Source organism: Micrasema longulum, unplaced genomic scaffold, assembly GCF_059751315.1.
Source record: "Micrasema longulum isolate JH-2025_06_02 unplaced genomic scaffold, ASM5975131v1 h1tg001059l, whole genome shotgun sequence".
NCBI lineage: Eukaryota > Metazoa > Arthropoda > Insecta > Trichoptera > Brachycentridae > Micrasema > Micrasema longulum.
Genome location: NW_028278247.1, coordinates 51,669 through 71,232, shown reverse-complemented (window position 1 = coordinate 71,232; position 19,564 = coordinate 51,669). Strand labels below are relative to the sequence as shown.

Below are 19,564 nucleotides of genomic sequence, written 5' to 3'. Positions count from 1 at the left end.
TGCAATTACATTGTATTAATCATTTGTTCGTAGTTTGCTTGAATTTAATTCTATAATATGGTCTCCTAATTATAATATTCATATAACGCAGATTGAATCAGTGCAATGTAAATTTTTAAAATCGTTAATATTTAGAATCGGATCAAATACTTTCATAATCAACTATTATGATCGTCTAGAGTACTTTCATATCTTTAGTTTAGAATTCAGAAGGATTTTGACTGGTTTGATATTCTTGCACAAATTAATATATGATGTATAGATGCCCATGATATCCTTGCTGAGATAAACCTTAATGTACCTCGCCGTAATCCCGTCTTTGCTGTGGGAAATTATAAAACTAACATCAGATTCTTTTCTACCAAGGATCCTCGGAACAGTGAACGAAATCTTACTAAACGGTACTGTCGATGTGTTCCTACAGTGAGGGCAGGCATTTAAGAAGCAAGCGGTGTTGTCTCTCCTGACTCGCAATGTCACACTTGCCATTTCCGCCTAGATTATGCTATATACATACCTTTTGTTAATTATACACTTTGTTAAGTAGATTTAACGAATATTTGGATTAAGTATTACTCATTAATGCCAATATATTAAGGCTTACTTAAGCCTGTTGATTGTATTAAAAAAATATATATAAATAAAATTTCAAAAATCGGCCTTACGGGTCTCAGTTGATCCGCTTTTAGGGCCTTGGTTAATTCGAATCTCGATGCACTATATTCTTCTTTTTCTTCTTCTTCTGCAGCCTTATTTTCTCCACTGCTGGATCTTCCAAACGTCTCCATTCCTTTCTATCACCCGCTTTAATCATCCACGTTTTACCGGCAATAGAAGCAATGTCATCGACCCATCTTTTCTGTGGCCTTCCAACACTTCTTTTGTTTGCCCATGATCTCCACTTTATTATTCTGGGTATCCACCTGCCATCATTTTGTCTCGCCGAGTGCCCTGCCCACTGCCATTTCAATTTCGCTGCATGATTCATGATATCCACGACTCGTTTGGCGCCTTATTTCTTCATTTCTTATTCTGTCTCATATTAGTAATCCATAATACAAATTAAAATCAATATTCATGAATCTTGGGAACCATATAAGTTATCTATAATAATAATAATAAAAGAGATATCTTACTTAGGATATAACTTTAAGGGAATCTATAATTGTAGCATTTAAATTTTGTTAGCAAATAATAAATATTCCTTGAGATTATATTTATTGAATTTTATTAATTCTTTTGAGAATATTATTAATTGAAATCGAAAATATAATAATAAATTTGAAGGAATTGAAAAACTTTATGGTAGCTCATTTGAAAAATATATATTTAGAGGTAAATATTATTGTACTCAAAATATAGAGAGATCATTATTATTATCTTTCTCCGCTGCATACACATTAATGACCATTAAGTAAAAAAAGTTCAATACATATTTTGAACTTTTCAATTCACGTTTTAAGTCTTTTGACTTAAACCTTTATTTCACTATCCTTTCTCTAAATTTGAGGTAAAGGGGGACAAATCACTGGGTAAGCAAGAGGCCTGGATCACCAAATAAAAAATAGTACTGGAACCAATCATACAAAAAATTGACCTTTTGCATTATTTGTGTGAAACACAAGCGCTGGACGGGCCTATGAAAGAATAAATATATTGATAAGAGCCGGAACCTACCACTTACAGCAATTTTTAAGGTTTACTATAAATTTTAATTTCACAAAATAATGTTAATTTGAAAAATAAAGACAAATACCATTGATGAGAAATCTGTAGTTTACACAAAAATATTTTTATGAATTACAAATACATATATTTTTACATTTTTAGTGGTCATTTATAAAGAATGACATTGGATAACACTCTAAATTCTTCAGATTCACTACGGCAACAGTATTGGTAACTGCAAAAGATGGCACACAAACCAATCGGACTGTTTGTTCTTCTGACCCTGGAAAAATACATATAAAACATATCAATTTTCTAATAATAAAAACTATGTAGTCCTTCAAAGTATTGCAAAAATAAATTACGGGGCAAAATAAATTTAAAAAAAAACAACATTAATTTGTTCTGGTCTTAAAGAATGCCTATATACAATATTATTAATGTTTATTAAAGTAAAAAAGTTGAGAATTTTATATTTGAATGATTGCTCAACTTGGTTTTACCTTTTACTGTCAAGATTTTGATTCAAATCGATAATTTGAAGTATTGAGGCATATTTCTGTGGCTTGGGTCTAAAAGGGCCAATGTCGTAAATTACAACATTATATTTGAGGTGATTGAAACAATTTTCAATAAAAAAAACACTACCATACATATATTTTTAAATACATTTTTTAATTGACATCAACCCTCTACAGAAATCCGACAATGACCCTTTAAGACCCAAGGCTCAGATTTTATGCATTTAAAGATTTACGATAATCATGAAAAATCAATTACAAAAGAAAATAAGATTTTTTTTGTTTTTAAAAATAAATATTTTCTTTCTTACAAATCATTTTCATTTTGGTGTCATTTTCTTCCAATTATAAATAACCATGTTAGAAAACAGGAAACAATTTGTAGCAGAGGAGGGTTTAAATCTCAGAACTCATGATCTAGTTAAGAGTCCGCGACACTACCACGGGACTACAATCTGTCTCGGCAACATTTGAAAGAAAATAAAAAAAATATTTAAGTGGTCTGAAATTAAACAGTTTACCCTTGTATAATTGAGTAGCGAAGGTGTCAGTGTTGCCCGTGAAGAACACATCAGGGCAGTTTTCCATGATGAAGGGATCCGCTCCGTCGGAAGGGGTGCAGGGAAGTGTATCGGGGGCTGTGGGGGCCAGGTGTCCCCAGGTCAAAGTGGCCTCAAGGGCCTCCATGGGGGTACACAGATTACTGTAGCGGAGGATGTCAGCTGTCGGTTGACCAGAACTGCCACAAATTATGCGCCCTATAGTAGTAAAAAAGTATTGAATTCAAACGTTTTAACCAAAGTCCAATTATATTTTTTATCCAACTTCTTATAAAAACATATTTGTACATCGAAGGGTTTATTTCCAAATGACGACCAACAAAATAAAAGGTGATATTAATTGTATAATTTAAGAATTAAAATGTGTGTGAAAAAAAAAAATTACTCAAAATAGATACAAAAATATAACTAGCAATAATATAACATAAATTAATTAATATCAATACAAGTCTTCAATGAAAAATATTTCATATTTACCAAATTTTCGGACCATAAGATGCACTTTTTTACTCTGAAAATTTAACCAAAAATTAAGGTGAGTCTTATGGACCGATGTGTCTTATCGTTCAAAATATTTTTATTTTTTTAAAATTGATAGATAAATTTTGGGGTGCATTTTTTCATTCGCAAAATACAGTAATCATATCATTATCTTAAACCAAATTACTATGAATGCATTTGATAATAGATTTTTTATTTTTTATTAGAAAACCAATAGTTCTACATATTTACAGTGCATTCATGTACATAGTTATTTTATTGGTGATCAATATGTCTGAAATCACTAAGTATAAAATATGTAGGTTTGTGTTTATATGTGTATTAATATCTCCTATTATTTTTTTTTATAGACACTTTTAATAATATTTTATGTAAATGGCAGAAATACTGTATGTAAATAAATAAATAAAGAATAAAAACAAAATACAGAAATATACTTGTAGTAAATGGGGCATAGTAGTAGTAAAGTACTTATATTATTTAAAACTACAAATACTTCTTACTATACTAATTGCAGCATATCTCGATTACTTTTAGTTATATTAAGGCAAGATGATCAGTCTTACTTTTCAGGTGCCAGTCCAGGGACTATGAAATATTGCAGAGTAAAAATACCCTTTTAAAGAAATAATATTACATGTCACCCTTGTCAGTAATCTAACCTAAGACTAGGGCTTCCAATTCCGCAGCTGATTTGTGATCTCGGTTTGCTCACGCTTTATTCCATTAATCATTAAAAGTATAGGAACCTTTGAAGCTGTTATATGGTGTTAAAAGATTTATGACAGTTGACAACTAAAATAATATTTTATTTACTAACCAATTGAAGAATTTTTATTTATAGAAAAGAAAGCTAAATAAAATTCTCCTAATCAAAGACAAAGCTAATTAATATTAACTATCATTTAATGAAAGTGTTTTTGGATGAAAATTAGCATGTCTGTTGTGTCATCTGCCAAACTGGTACGTTTATTAGAGGCTAAATAGCCGGCAGCAGATAAAGGTCTTTCAGCTTCAATGCTTGTGGGTGTATATTTTTAGCAAGCATGCTAAACACTAGACCACGAGGTGGGCGAATCAAAGGATATTGTATTATAATAGGAACTGTAAAACAATAGAAAGCGAACCCAGCTTAGAAGTTCGATATATTTGAAGAAAACAATAAAGAAAACTTTTTTAATTAAAAATTCTTAATACACCTAAAGAAATACGCTAAAAAAATTACCACCAATTTTTTAACCCTTTGACGACGACTGATAAGTTTGTTTATAGACAATAGCTTGATGTCATCATTCATTGTTTATTACAGATATTTTGATATTAAATGACAGTTCAATCAACAAATTTAGTATCTTACCTCCAATATTACACTCATATGGATTAGGAACGCCATTAAAAGATTTTAGTTCAACCGCTTTTGGAAACATACCTGAAAGTAATAAAATTACACAACACAGATTAATAAAAAATAATCATAAATAAAACCAAATGACTGAGGAGTTTTGTTTCGCTACACTAAAACCTAAAAGTGTAATAAATTAAAACAAAAATTTTAGACCTAGACATAAAAATGCGGTGGGAATGTATATTTCAATAATAAAAACAGACTATTGACTTATACGAGGGATATAATAAAGTCGTTTTAATTAAATTGTAATTATTTCAAAAGAGAAGGAAATCATTTTTGAGAAGAGAATATGAAAGTCTAGGCAACCTAGGTTGGAATCCAATCATGTCTACAAACATTTGGAAGTACTCAAAATATTTTTGATTGAACTAACTTCTGAAAAAAAAAAATTCGAAAATTATTTTCAAGCATTGCCTAGTAGGTGAAATAATTCAGCCAGATGAAACTCATCCACTTGAAAAAAAGGATTCAACTCTTTCACTTCTTTCACAAAAGTCAACAGGTGGAGGGGTTAAAGAAATATCATGGCTCTAACATGTAAAACTCGTATGTCCACAAATGGTAAAAAAAAATATTTTGGTGTTTTCTGTTAGGACTTTAAATCGTCTAAGTCAGAGGTTCCCAAACTTTTTTGTGTCGTAGACCCCTTGCCATGTTTTTCAGTTTTTGGTAGACCCCCTACTTACCTGATATTGATTTTTCATAAATTTCTAACTGTAATGAAGTTTAGTGTTAAAAACTTAAAGTTAAAACAAATGTTAAATTTTATACATTTATTAATTGAATTTAAAGTATTATCAGTTTTACTACTCAAAATAAAATTTTGTATCTGTTAAATAAACGTAACATAAAATAAACTAAGCAATAAGTAAATGTTTTTAGTGGGAAGGATGAACCTGATGATTTAATAATAAATTATCAACATTTTGCGTCAATTTTGTCACATGCATAATGTCACATAAAATTCTAGAACATCACAAAGCGAATGCCTACATCCTCAACTAACACAACTTTATAAACATATATAATAATTTTTTTACTTCATAGGTACTTTTATAAATAATGTACATGTCTTTATATTATAAGATAGTATAATGTAAGTAAATAGGTACTATCAGTGTATGTTGAGATCCACTATCGTGGACCCCCATTTTCATTTCATGGACCCCCAAATTTTTTTTCATTGACATAGACCCCTTGCATGTTGTCATAGACCCCTAGGGGTCGATATAGACCACTTTGGGAATCACTGGTCTAAATTGTATGCGACAAATTATTTTACAATTGATTTTGAAATGGTTTTAAGAAGGCTTTAAATTCTAGGTTTAAAAAGCAAAATGGCTATAACTCACCCAAGTATCAAAGGACATACTTTTGTACTTATCCAGTTGACATAAAGTGTCTAAAAAATATTTAAACCGCTCACATGTAAAGTTGAAGAAAACCACATGTGCCGTTGTTCTACTATCATGACAAAATAAACTATATGTGTAAAACTTGTACATTGGTACAATGTTGGATTATTTTTTTTTTAAATATTGAAGAAAAAAAACATTACTTCTATTTGCTAATTGAGTAAAACTGTTTTTACTCTCCCCCGAACAAAAGTAAGATTGGGACTTACGAGTTTCACAAATTAGGTCAACAATATTAATATCATTAAACGTGTTATGATTCATATCATTAATTGTAGTGCTTTCGCACTTATAGATTACGCAGACAGGGTATAGTCTAAGCTTATAACCGAGTTACACAGTTTAAACCTGCGCTGTGCCAGCAGGTACCCTGCAAGACATCGGACCCTCCCTTAATTAATGTTCAAATATAGGGTAATGTTGCACAATCTGATCACTTAAACCAGCCGATGACAGGTCATAAGCCCTGAAAACGCCCCCATATTCCCTACTCAATTGTTTTCCCCTCTACATTGCTATAAATGGCAATATTGATAACTCCATGGGGGATAAAATCCAGCCTTCTCGAAAAATTTTAAACTTAGAACCTGTCATTTTATTTTATTTTCCTTAATAAAAATTATAATTATTAATTATTATATACTTACAATAATGAATTGGATTCTGGGGAAGCATTATATTAGTAGGATCGAATTCTCCAGGCATTAAGTCCACACTAATACTGTTGCAGAGCTCACTAAGTATATTGTCCAACTTCTGCAGAGATTGCAAGGAATCAAACCCTGGACCACTAAACCCACTGCTAACTGTATTTATTATAGTGTTTTGATTGGTAGAATCGGATGGAAGCCCACTGATGGAGTTTCCTGAAACAAAAACAAATGTTACAATTTTAGTATAATCAATCACATTATATGTATAGTAACTGAATCTCATATCGTCCTTATGCTAACAACACTGCGTAAGTTTTAAAAAAGTTATTATAGGGCGATAAAAAAATGGATTATTTTATTGAAAGCTAACTAAATTAGCCCCTTAAATGTATTAAAATGGAATTTTTATTCATAAACTGTAGCCTATTAAAAACATGAATTCTAATTCCTCTTCAATTCAATAAAATAATAAGTTTTTTCACTGTCCTGTTTACAGGACAGTGAAAAAACTTATTATTTACACGGTATTGTTGGCTAAGTGATGATATTTAGCAAATATAGTACATATTGTGTTGCCCTCAACAAGTTTAAATAAAGAGACAGCAAATCACGATTAGAAATTAGTTCATATTTCTGTGTTATCAAAGTTACAACACCAGCAGTCAATGTTATTTATTTATCAGTTTAAAGTTGAGAAAAATATAACATATAAATTATTTTACATGAATGCAACGATATATCTGTTCGGTTATTCACAGTTACAGTGCAATTAAAGCTTTTTCATCACACATGGAGCCATTTTCCATTTAAAGCTTCTATTTATGCCCCAAGTATTGAACTCACATTCGGAGTCGAAAGCCACCTACAGCCCCGGTGTACATTCAACCGTATTCGGTCGTCAAGATAGATAGGTTGGAAAATTATCTACACTGATGGATCTCGGTCAGATTCGCCAACCCATACGGGTGCGGCTATATATTGTGAAGACAGCAACTTTCAAAGATTGTACAAATTTCACAAGAATGCATCTGTATTTACCGCAGAATGTATCGATGTTAATATAAACTGTAATAACTCTCAGTAACAAAATTCGTCATTAGAAACATAAAGTTGAGAGCTTCAGAAATATCTCACCAGCAATGATAAGTCTGACAACCTTGGACACTCCATGGCGCTGCTGACAGCCTCCAACCATCCCTGTGAGCCAGTCTACAAATAGCTGAATGGGAAGGCAGTTGTCTTTTATGGAGGAGAGGTTCAATCCTGAAGCTATTACAATGAACCTACAAATAATATTAAACTACATTAGTATTACGAATCAGGGGGTGATTACAATTAGAAGATATGGAAGCCATACCATCACCATGGCGGTATAGTTGAAGATTAATTCTCCCGAGTAATTACAAAGATACACTTTCAACCATGTATTTTTGGGTTTTAAGGTAAGGACATCAATAGGTATTAAGGGCATCTGTACCCGTACGGTACATAATACATATATATACGCACTGGAAGTGACAATCATGTTGAAGTGAGCATTTTTTGCTTTAATCGCGATTTATTTCAATTTAAAAACATTTTTAGGTTAAAATTAATTGCAACAGAGAGGGAAAACATTTTAGAGAAGGGAATCTGGAAGGCATTTTGAGGTGGTTATTTTTTATCACAGAAGTCTACTTAAAATACAAAAGCGAAAATTTCAATTGACAATATTAATTTAAAAATTAATCTTTGAAATACTATAACATTATTCTCATATATCCAGATATTTTTTTTAATACATAATCTTTATATTGCTTACCGATCTTCCAAAAACGAAGTAATTGATTTTTGAGGAGCACAACTTGCCCAACAGACTTCCTTTATTTTAAATATTCCATCTCCTTCCTCATAACCTGTATAATCAAATTATTATTTAGATTGTATGTGTAGAATACAGATGTCAATATGATATACTATATAAATAAATGCAAAACCAAACATTATACAAGATACAAAATATTAGACACATGACATTAATTATCAACCATGATATTATTTACTTTATACATAAACATAAGTGCGATGGGTATAACAAAATATTTCAAAATAAATTAGTAAAAGTGAATGAAGTAATAAAAGATAAGATAAAAATTAATTAATTAAAAGTAAAGGTGTTACCTACATCATTAAAATTAACAAAATAGGATCTATAATTTTGGATGCTGGTATATAGTGGGCGGACATTTTAAATGCAGTAAGGGACAAAGTGTATTATTATCATATATTTATACTGTCCATGAGACTCCACTATGGAATCATCTCCCATCCACTATTAAAGATATTTTTACAGCAGCATTTTTTAAATCACAAATGCAAATACATAACCTATCTCTTCCTTAAACTCTACTTTTTTCCTCTCCTTTTATTACTAATATCCATATTCATTTATTTATATACTCATTTGGCCAGTTTCATTTTTGTGTCCATTTAAAATCATTTGTATTTCTTGTTTTTGAAATTTATTGCAACAGAGAGGGAAAATATTTTTAAGAAGGGTAAATGGAAGTCTAGGCATTTACAGTGCTTATGACATGTCATCGGCTAGTTTCTTATTTTTGTAAATATATTAAAAATAATGAAAATGGATAATATTATTAAAACCAAGAAATATGATTTTTATACACTTTGTTCCTTACATTAAAAGTTTTCGCAGACTATGTGGAGTGAAAACACCCCTCTGAACTAAAATATTTCATGTCAAATTGTTAGGATTTGGATTTCGAAGACCTCATGAATGCTAGACAAGTATGCTCAATACTATACCACAAGGAGGATAATAATTAGAGATAATTTTTTCAATTAAAAATAATCAAATGCATTTGATTGCTATTACTTATTTAATTCATTTAAATACACCCGATTCTTAATTCATTTGAATACATTCGATTACTAAATTCATTTAAACGAAAGTCCAAATACAAGAATTTATTTGAATGAATTAGTAACTTAGCGCAGAGACAGATTTAAAACAATCTGTCCCCATGGGATGCCAACTTTCTAGTGACCATGAATATTTACTTGAAATTAATGATTCATTCGATTATTTTCATCTCTAATAACAATATGAAGTAGATTTTTTGGGTGAAAATTATTCCACTATCTTCAAGCATCATAATTTCTGTTGTCTTATCGATCAATACCAATTTCAGCGGCACAGAATACCTTTAAAACTATTTCAATAAACATACCATAGGTTATACAAGAAATGTGGTGCATGGTGAATAGACAAAGTGCGTAATACATGATTTTATAATACAGATAATAAGACTTACGAGTAGTTCCTGAATAGTGGTGGATTATTTTATTCATATGTTGGCAAGAAGCATTGTAGGGGAAAAGGAAATCAATAAGTTATTTTGATAATAATAAATAGAATTGAAAATAAATACACATATTTTTTTTATATATTCAAAATTTAAATATTCATAAGATAATAACAAAAAATCATAAGTAACAATAGCTAAGTACTAATATTATTTAATTTTTTTATTTTTCGTTTTTGTTTTCATTTTTACATTTCGTCATGGCGCCGGTAATATCAATCTAGTGATTTCTCATTTCCAAAAGTATTTTTAAATTTCTCATTAAGATTACACAATTTTATTTTAACAAAATATGCTTAAATAAGTCATCAAAATAATTTTTCCTTTAATCAGTAAAAAATATGTTTAAAAAAAATCCGTCATGAGATGCATGCTTTAAACTAGCTCCTTAAAAGTTTTTAGAATGTTACTTGACAGATCGACGGTCCTTTCATATAAATGCCTCGACACGGGTTATGCCCAGTGAGGTGTTATATAGAAAAGACAAAATATAAAGTTGTATGTAAAATAAATAAATGAATACTTTCAAATCTGCATTTTGCGAGGTTTACAGGAGAGCAAAAACAAACTTTATTATTTTTTTTTATAAGAAATTATCAGATACTGTAGAATTGCCAAACATGTATCTATCGTATTTCAATACACATGTTTGGCAATTCGACAGTATTTGATAGCTTCTTAAAAAAATATTAAGCTTTGTTTTCGCTCTCCTGTAAACCTTGCAAAATGCAGATTCGATAGTATACATAGGGACCGTCAAGATATTGCCGGCGCAATGATGGTTTTTAAACATCAATGATAAGAAATAAGTTTTGAAAAATGTATCAAAATCAAGCTAAAGTAGAGATGAAACTGGCTTTATTTTGCTATCTGGCCGGATCCTGGATAGTAGCTCAATATCTGGCAGATATCTAATTAAACTGTGAAAATTTCATAAAATCAATGAAAAAAATTCATTATTGATATTGACCGTGTTTAAGAAAAAGGAAGTCACCCTCATTATTTGAGAAATTGACTTTTTAGCATATAAATGTTTTTCAAAAATATATTTTTAGTTAAAAATATTAAATATTCAGCTCCCGGATATCTGGCTATCCGGCTTAGGGGCTTGCCGAATATTCGGTATTCAACCAAACCACTATCCGTTTCATCACCCGGCTAAAGCACAATCATCATAATCATCATACCCCTTATCACACCCAGTGGTGCATAGGGCATTGCATTGGAACACCAAATGTAGCATATCTCAATCATCTGTTGCATAGAAGTAAGATGATCAGTCTTATACTTCCGGTATCAGTCGAGGAACAGTGAAAATTGCAGTATAAAAACACTTTTTTAATTCAATATTTTATGGCAACATTACTGGGAATCAAACCTGAGATATCATTCATTGGAGACAAATGCCCTAACCACTAGACCAGTGTTTCCCAACTTTTTAAGCCTGCGGACTGGTGAAAATAGAAAAATTTTGTGGATCGGTAACGCAGGTATCAAAACATTTATTTATGTAGTATTTTGTTTATGGGTTTTTAATATTCAATTGTATGGGCGACAAGTATTTCTGTGGAACAAAATCATGAAAATAATATTTTTAATTTAAAGCGCTTACAGTATGTTAAAAAACAATTGAAAAATTAAAATGAGAAAATATGTGAACATTTTTACAATTTTCAATCAAAAGATTTCACTAAAGTAGTAATTTCCAGGAATTTGTCATTATTTTTGTGGCAATAATAATGGTGACAAAAACAAAAGACATCGCATAAGTATGATTCACACGAGGACAGATTCTGTGAAGAAGTATGATTCTATATCTTGTCTGAGCATGACCTATTGTCTTAGCGTGAACAGAAATTTAGAGGACAAGACAATGGACCAAGACAATTCAGATTTGTTTAAAATCTACTAGGTATAATAATAATAAGGACGTGTGGTTATTAAGAAAAGTATACAAATTCTTACCTAAAACTGCACAAACTACACCAGTAACCATTTTATGTACATCAATGGCATCTCCTACTAATCGTATTCTCTGTAATTCATCTTCAAGAATTAGTTTATCTGTATCATCTACAAAGTTTTTCCTGAGAAATAAATAAAAATAGAGATTACAAGTTATTGTTTTTAGTGGACATGATTTGTCCTCAATTATCTATATTGAAATTTTACGATTACACAATATTTACGATTGATCATCGATGAGCCATGCAAAATAATTAATTGTTAATGCCATAAAAATACAGTGATCAAGTTATAAATAATATGTTGTGGCAGATATTACTTGCCTTTGGGGTTCTGGAACAATTTGCAATTCTTCCGAAAGCTCCCTTAGTATGCTGGGCTTCAGTTCTTGGTGCTTAAAAAGCGTGCCGATGATAATACACGATTCTTCTTTTCCCTCCTTTAGCTCGAATATTTTTCTCACTGGATATTTATCACCCCACTTTAATTTAGATTTTTTAAGTAAACTTTGACGCATTGTTCCTAGTCTTGCCGCGTAAATATTGGCATATTGTTTGGAAAAATCTTTAGATATGTTTGAAAAACGAATGGACAGATTATTATAATCGCAAACCTCCCGATTTGGATCATTTGTCGTCGAAAAATCATCGAAACTTTCCATCTTACTTTCCCCTCCAATAATCATGTTTATTTTAAGAATATTTATTTGCGAAATAGAACTAATAAACCTTTATTTTCGTTATTATTTACGAAAACGAACAGATTCACCAAATAGAAACGTCAAAACGTCAACAAGAACAAGACAAACGGTGGCGCCAAAATAAGAGTAGAAGTGTGGTAAGTTGCAAAATTTCATATCTATTTAGTACTTACTTTAAAAATAAGTACTGATTGCGGTACCATGGCTAAACACTACTCTACCACAACTTAATTGCTATTTTGTAATAGTTAATTACAACTCAAAAATGTTTGAGTATGTCCAAATATTTTAAGACAGGCTAGATTTCACTCCATAGGGAGTTATTAAGATCTAAATTTATTGAAAGAGAGAGGGGAAACATTTTGTAGTGGGGAATAGGGAATTCTAGACATTTACAGGGCTTACGACCTGTCATTGTCAGGTTTAAGGGGTCGCTTTACACACTGTGTTACATTTACCAGTCTGCCTATATTTCATTCACATTTTCTCAACTCTTCCATCAATCTCTTGACTTTTGTGATTTTAAAGAACTATTACCTTTTAGATATGGTTGAGATTCCTCAAGCTAAATTATTTTTCCTAATAGGCAACGTCTGAAAATACTTTTAAATTTTTATATTTCTTATACCAGTTAGTTAAAAATATTTTCCCCCTCTGTTGTAATAAATTTAGATGTTTATAACTTGTTAAAAATGGACCCCAAAATTGAAATGTTTATAATAACACAAATATTTATTTTTTGAAAAATAAAACACAGAAATAAAAATCATATTTTTAATACAGAATCTGTCATCAAATTGATATTTTATCTTAAATTATTGTTTCATATCAATACCAAAAAACTTGATGGCAATTGTTCTAAATAATTAAAAGAGGAACGTTTTCATAATTATAAAATATGTTTCTTTTATATAATTTCAATAAATCGGAAGTTTACTAACAACTTCATTAGGGTCCCCTCGAACGCACGTGAGTAAAGAAACCATTTGTCCTTTCATCACCACAATTTTAACAGCACATCTCTCTAGCAGAAGTTTTAACTTTAGTTGACCTTTTTCATTTAAATCCATATTTGTAAATTTGTTTACCTTAAACATAAATAAATGAACTATTTACCACATTGATAAGTAAGAAAGGTGATAATTTATTGGCATTATTATAGCATAACTAATGAGTAAGCAAATTCACAACAAGGATGTTTGTGCTGTTGAAAATTTGATATAAAAAATTAGAGCATTTAATTGTACTGCGAAGTTTCTTGAAAATTTATGAAAAAAATAATAAAAATAAACTATGTCACAAGTTTTTCCGAATCAACCAATGTGTTGTGATAGATTTCTAGTTTTCAGGAAGCCAACTCACAAGTCAGGATAATTCACTGACGACAACTAGTGACGTCATGAGTGGAGTAAGTTTAAAATTACAAAACTTTAAATTTTCATAGCAATGATAATCCGACATATGAAAATAAAAACAATTTTCTTTACCTTAGCTTGACAGTGTATTGACAAATAAGTAAATATGAATACAATGCATCGTATCTCTTTTATTGAGAATTATAATGAGCTTCTATCAAAATCACTCAACAATGCAGTAAAGGTTAAAAAAAAAGTTTTTAATTTTCATCCTCTCAATCATGACATTATGAAGTTTTTTGTTTACCATGAAGCTTAGTTGAAACGAACATACTTACATCACATTCCAAAATGGTTTCCGCATTTTTCCCATTCATACGACAGTTTATGAGGGTACCTGTATGATCAGTTAAGTTCACCCTTATATCATAAGTTGCCACTACTTTGGGTAATTGGCTACCAACTGCCATTGGACATTCAATATTAACACACACTTTATTAATTCTTCTTATTACTGTTGAACATTTTTCACTAAAAACATAATATATTATAAAAACGTAGGTATAAATTTACAAAAAATTGGGTAAGTTGAAAGGAAAAAATAAGTCCTATTGCTTTTACATTCACAAAAAATTAGACAAGGGTGATTTGAAAGAATATTCATGTTCAAATAACAGAGGCAGAAGGGAGAATCCTACACAGTATATAAAATGATCAGAAACCAATCAACTATAGGTAATAAGGGCTTTAAATTATCCCCTTCTTAAAAGGGTTCGCTGGTGAGATTTTAATTAATAAAATAGAAAGTAGGCTTATACCTACTTAGTTGTTTTATAAATTTAATATACCTAACATAAAATTCCTTTTACAAATATTTGATAAAAATATTTGTTAATTGATTGTAAATTCAATAATTTAGATTCAAGATATGATCCCATGGCTAGTGCTGCGGACTAACGGATTGGAGATCTGGGGTTCGAATCCTATTCTACCCTAACTCGATTCCCATTTTTTAATAACTTGTTAAAAATGGCAACCAAAATTTAAATAAAAAAGGTTTTTGACATTAGTTTAAAATAAAAACCAAAATATTCATATGGTTTCAAACCATATTATTTTTTCCTGTTAAGCTAATTTTAAAAAACCATAATATGTCTACTGTTTTTTAAGCTTTTAATATTGATAACAAATTAGACACAACATTATACAAAATAACATGTTATTAGAGGCTGGGAAAAGCTACAAACTAAATAATGTTACATTATAATTACTTTAAATATTATTACCATTGATATAAAACCATTTGGCTGCTTCCGTCTAAATCAAGATTAGTGATCATAGCGTAAAGTAAGGCAGTAAATTGCTGATAATCTTCCCCACTTGCTCTATCCATTACCTGTTGTACTGTCATCACTGTCCGAATGCTTTTAGCTGGAAAAAAATGTTACATAATAACAAAGATTTCTATCACTTAGTTAAATACCTACACTGTTTAGTATTTTTGTAGGAACATCAGATGCTTTAATGTATCTTTATGTATATCAAATCAATAATAATCAATAACTCTCCAAAATTTTACAAAACCATCATCATCATCTTTCCCTTTTCCACGCTCTGTGTAAATCAAATGCAGAGTATTCAACAGCTGTTGAAAATAAGTTTAATGTTGAGAAAATATTATTTATTTAATCAAGCTTACGATCCGGAACGTTGCAAGAATACTGTTCGGAAATTGTAATAGGAAGAACGGGGGCATGTTGGGCAAATTCTTTCAGAGTTTCAGCTTCTGCTGTGTTTGGGTCCTCGGTGATAACTGTCCGGCTTGTGATTTTTCCCACCATACAGCGATGGAAGTCACTTCGCTCCAACTTCACATCAGAAATAAACAATATAGTCTCACGGGGTTGCCAAGACGAAGACCTGAAAGAAGTAAATGTTCTTAATTGTTTGTTTTTTTTTTTTTTTTAGGGATGCATTTTACAGCTTATAATATGAAATAATGAAAAGTGAAGGGTACTATTTACATAAAGAACAAGCTTTGCCCAAGGGCAATAGATTGCACCAAGAGTGTATAGTAAGTTGGACAGTTCTTTGAAAACCACAAACAGCTTTAAAATGTTTAAAGTCAATATAACCAAGTGGATTACTGCGCAAGACAACAAAAAAAACTTTTCTATCCCTTTATTATAACTGTTCCATTGTAAACCAGAAAATTCACAATATGTTAGCCTAAAAACGGATTATTGTCTAGATGGGCGACAAATTATCAATTTGCAAATGTAATTTTTTTTAAAGTATAAGTATGTGAATTGTTAACTGTTTTATTTCTTTCTTCTTGTTTCTTTTCTTTTTAATATATATGTATGCATATAAATCTTCATCAATAAATTAATATATATTTTTTTTTATTTAAATATGCTGTACTGGATTTATAAAGCCAACATTAATTTACAAAAGAAAAAAACCTTTTGATAGTATCAATGTCCCAAATCATCAGCCGTAGTGGTTTTGTAGTCGTATGGTCCATAACAGTTACTTCACGATGTTGAACCTCATTACCTTGAATGAAACATAAGGTATACCGACATACTTATGTAATTTACTCAAAACAAATATTATTAATCCTTCAAGATAAAGTTGAAATTTGTTTATTTAAAATACTTACATAATAATATTATACCTATTACCATTTCAAATTACAGATTTAAAAAAAAAGAAAGAATTATACATACCCATTTTTGTTTGAACTGTTCTAGGAGGTAGAGTTGAGCATACTGCGACAAGAAGATCAATGCTATCTTCACGAATATCTTGAGCTATTTTGGGAAGGATTTCTAGTTTTTTACAGGGTTATCAAATATTTTTATTTCAACATTGGAAGTACTTTATTACTAACAAACACTTAAAAATAAGTGGGGTATCTAGTATGAAGTATAATAGGAAAAAATCATCTCTATTTACTCAACTTAACGTTTTAAATTACATTTTAATACAATAGGGCCTCGCTAATCTGGACCCCCGCTTTTCTGATGATTGCTTTAATCCAGACAAGAGCGTTTGCAGGGGAGGCGAGATGCATTTCACCCGCCTCGAGTGCCTCGCTAAACAGTCTATTGTCTAATGACTTGCGTTCTGTTTTTTAGCTTCATTTCTAACCAGCAGCCTTCCTACATCATTATTAAAGCTGATATGCTTAAATCTATTTTAACGAAAGTTAGTTGTTTTTTGTTGATGTTAGTTGTTTAATATTATCAAGATGTTTCATTACCGTAGCAAACCACAATCTGGACACCTTGATAATCCTCCAAGGTCTTTCTTTTGTCTGTCCAGATTGTCTAGGTCCTACTGTATTCTCAAGGAGTTTTTGGGAATATGAAATAATATGGTTTTAAATCAATAATAATATTGAGTAATAAAATCCTACATTTGAATTAGGTCGTACTTAGTCCCGTGTCTAGTTTAATTCCCATTCTATCCTAACTTGATTCTCATTTTCTAATAGTAAGTTATTTAAAACTCGTCGAAATAGAAATATTTGGGGCAATCACAAGGAAGCAAATACATTTTACTTAACACATTTATGGGCACTTTTTCCTTATAGGATTCACTCATATGGACACATATCATAACTTCCTTATTTTTTGAAATATTTCACTTCTGGTTGAATCATAGTTGAGGTTTGATGTAAATCTTTTTGACTAACTACTGGGACCATATATATATATATATGTATGTATCCACTAGATTCAGCACTAAGCACCTGACTTGTGTTCCATTCAAGCTAAGTTCCGGAACTTAACTTGTAGCCAGTAAATGTGAAGCAGCGTAAAAAGACGCAACATACAGCTTTGAATTCACAGTAAACTGACATAGACGGTTAGTATTTTTTACTCTACTACGCATTTTGCACGGCAATGTTGATGCAACAATGCTCATTTTTTAAAAACATTATTTCAAACTATCGTTCTCTGAAGCATCATTTCTATTTAATTATACCTCAGTGACTGGGATATTTCCTCTTACTAAATATTTACTTTATTTTCATGTAGGTTATACCCGTCTTTTCACTACCAATGTTTTTTGGATTTAATCTTTGGACTTTTTTTTAATGAGACACGATTTTGACTTTTGATTTTGAAAAAAAATAAATAGAACATTTTGTTTTAATAAGTATTTTGAAATGCTTTCATTACAATAAAAAAATATTTCTCTTCACAAACATTTGTAAAGTTTATATTGTTTGTAACTCCCGATGAAACTCAATACGCAGTTATAAGTTTTGATTCCTTGAAAATCATAATTACTTAGTTACTCATTTATTTTTTTATGTTGAAAACTTTTGGTCATTCAAATTTTAAAAAATAAACATCGGTATTGAAATAAAAAAAGACCAATGAAGTTTTCATAAATTAATAAAAAAATTTAAACATGAAAAACAACAAAAATTCTTAAATGAAAAAAAAAATATCTTCATGTTTTCTTTGAAGGTAATTATAAAGAATAAACAAAAATATTAATAAAATATTAAAAATATATAAAAACTGTGCATAAACATACATACATGCGTGCATACATATACACATTTAGACAGAACATATAGGTTTATATAATATTATTAATATGCATACAAAAGGAATGTTTTTTAAAATAAAAAGAAGGAAAATCAATAACATCACCATTTGTTTCAACATCCAGTAGTGTAAAGTATGCTGCTGGTGATTTAGTTGGAACCTGCAATAGTGGAAGAAATTTGAAAAAATCATCTCCTTCATGGATGTTCATCTCTGACTGTCCTTCATACATAGCAAGTTGAAACGGAGATGTGACCTGTGTTATAGGAGACAGATAATAAAAATAAAACATTCCTTTTGGTATAAATATAGTACACAATATCAGTTAGAATAAAGATCCCAATTAACTCACTTGGGGTTGAAATTGTTCATTTCGCTCTCCAATTTGTCTGATTTTTATTTTTGGGCTTAATACATCGACTAGTGAAAAATAAAAGCTTATAAATGTAAAATACCACATTTTAAAGGATTTGCATTCATTTTGTTTATTTCTACTTACCAACATCTCCAACATGAAACATTTCATCAAAAGATGTCACAAAATGAGCTGTACCCCACACTGAAGTATTAATAAAATCTATTTCAGAATCTCTTATAGTAAAAGACCAAACACCTCTTATATCATTTTCTTTCTTCTTTGATTTGAATATTCGAGGACTTGTCTTGGCTATTATTATTCCAATTATGAATGAATTATTTACATCCACATTCAGAGAATTCAAAGTTAGTCGCTGAAGGCCAGCCATTATTCAATTTGAAAAAATTATGAAACACAACTCACACAACTTTCAACTTCCCACCAAGTATTAAATGTTGCCATATGTATACATAATATCTTCGGTTGTAACAAAATTGATTTTACCTACTTAAGTTATTTATTTA

At 30.2% G+C, this 19,564-nt stretch overlaps 2 protein-coding genes across 2 annotated transcripts; both read right to left on the bottom strand.

Annotated features, from left to right (window-relative positions):
- Positions 1-1,755: 1,755 nt before the first annotated feature.
- PolD2 (DNA polymerase delta subunit 2) lies at positions 1,756-12,870 on the bottom strand. Its single transcript, XM_088233124.1, has 8 exons — positions 12,380-12,870; positions 12,057-12,178; positions 8,528-8,621; positions 7,861-8,009; positions 6,721-6,939; positions 4,608-4,679; positions 2,711-2,947; positions 1,756-1,951 (listed from the first exon to the last, which is right to left on the bottom strand). Exons 1-8 carry the CDS (start codon positions 12,739-12,741, stop codon positions 1,827-1,829), a joined length of 1,380 nt encoding a protein of 459 aa, XP_088089250.1. The 5' UTR covers positions 12,742-12,870; the 3' UTR covers positions 1,756-1,826.
- Positions 12,871-13,516: 646 nt separating this feature from the next.
- Positions 13,517-19,550, bottom strand: hdm (meiosis specific with OB domains hold'em). The gene is made up of 9 exons (XM_088233122.1): positions 19,182-19,550; positions 19,035-19,102; positions 18,788-18,938; positions 16,844-16,927; positions 16,577-16,670; positions 15,811-16,031; positions 15,398-15,542; positions 14,450-14,642; positions 13,517-13,844 (listed from the first exon to the last, which is right to left on the bottom strand). The coding sequence occupies exons 1-9, from the start codon at positions 19,426-19,428 to the stop codon at positions 13,674-13,676; spliced, it is 1,374 nt and encodes a 457-aa protein (XP_088089248.1). The 5' UTR covers positions 19,429-19,550; the 3' UTR covers positions 13,517-13,673.
- Between the last annotated feature and the right edge of the window lie 14 nt (positions 19,551-19,564).

What these genes read in the sequence shown, in the direction of transcription:
- PolD2 (XM_088233124.1), bottom strand. Translation starts at nt 12,741, where the DNA reads ATGATTATTGGAGGGGAAAGTAAGATGGAAAGTTTCGATGATTTTTCG. An exon ending in TGTCAGACTTATCATTGCTG is followed by an intron (nt 6,940 to 7,860) that starts GTGAGATATTTC and finishes TTTTTGTTTCAG; the next exon opens with GAAACTCCATCAGTGGGCTT. An exon ending in ATATGAGTGTAATATTGGAG is followed by an intron (nt 2,948 to 4,607) that starts GTAAGATACTAA and finishes TTACTACTATAG; the next exon opens with GGCGCATAATTTGTGGCAGT.
- hdm (XM_088233122.1), bottom strand. Translation starts at nt 19,428, where the DNA reads ATGGCTGGCCTTCAGCGACTAACTTTGAATTCTCTGAATGTGGATGTA. An exon ending in ATGAACAATTTCAACCCCAA is followed by an intron (nt 18,939 to 19,034) that starts GTGAGTTAATTG and finishes CCTATAACACAG; the next exon opens with GTCACATCTCCGTTTCAACT. An exon ending in GACATTGATACTATCAAAAG is followed by an intron (nt 16,032 to 16,576) that starts GTTTTTTTCTTT and finishes TACTTCTTTCAG; the next exon opens with GTCTTCGTCTTGGCAACCCC.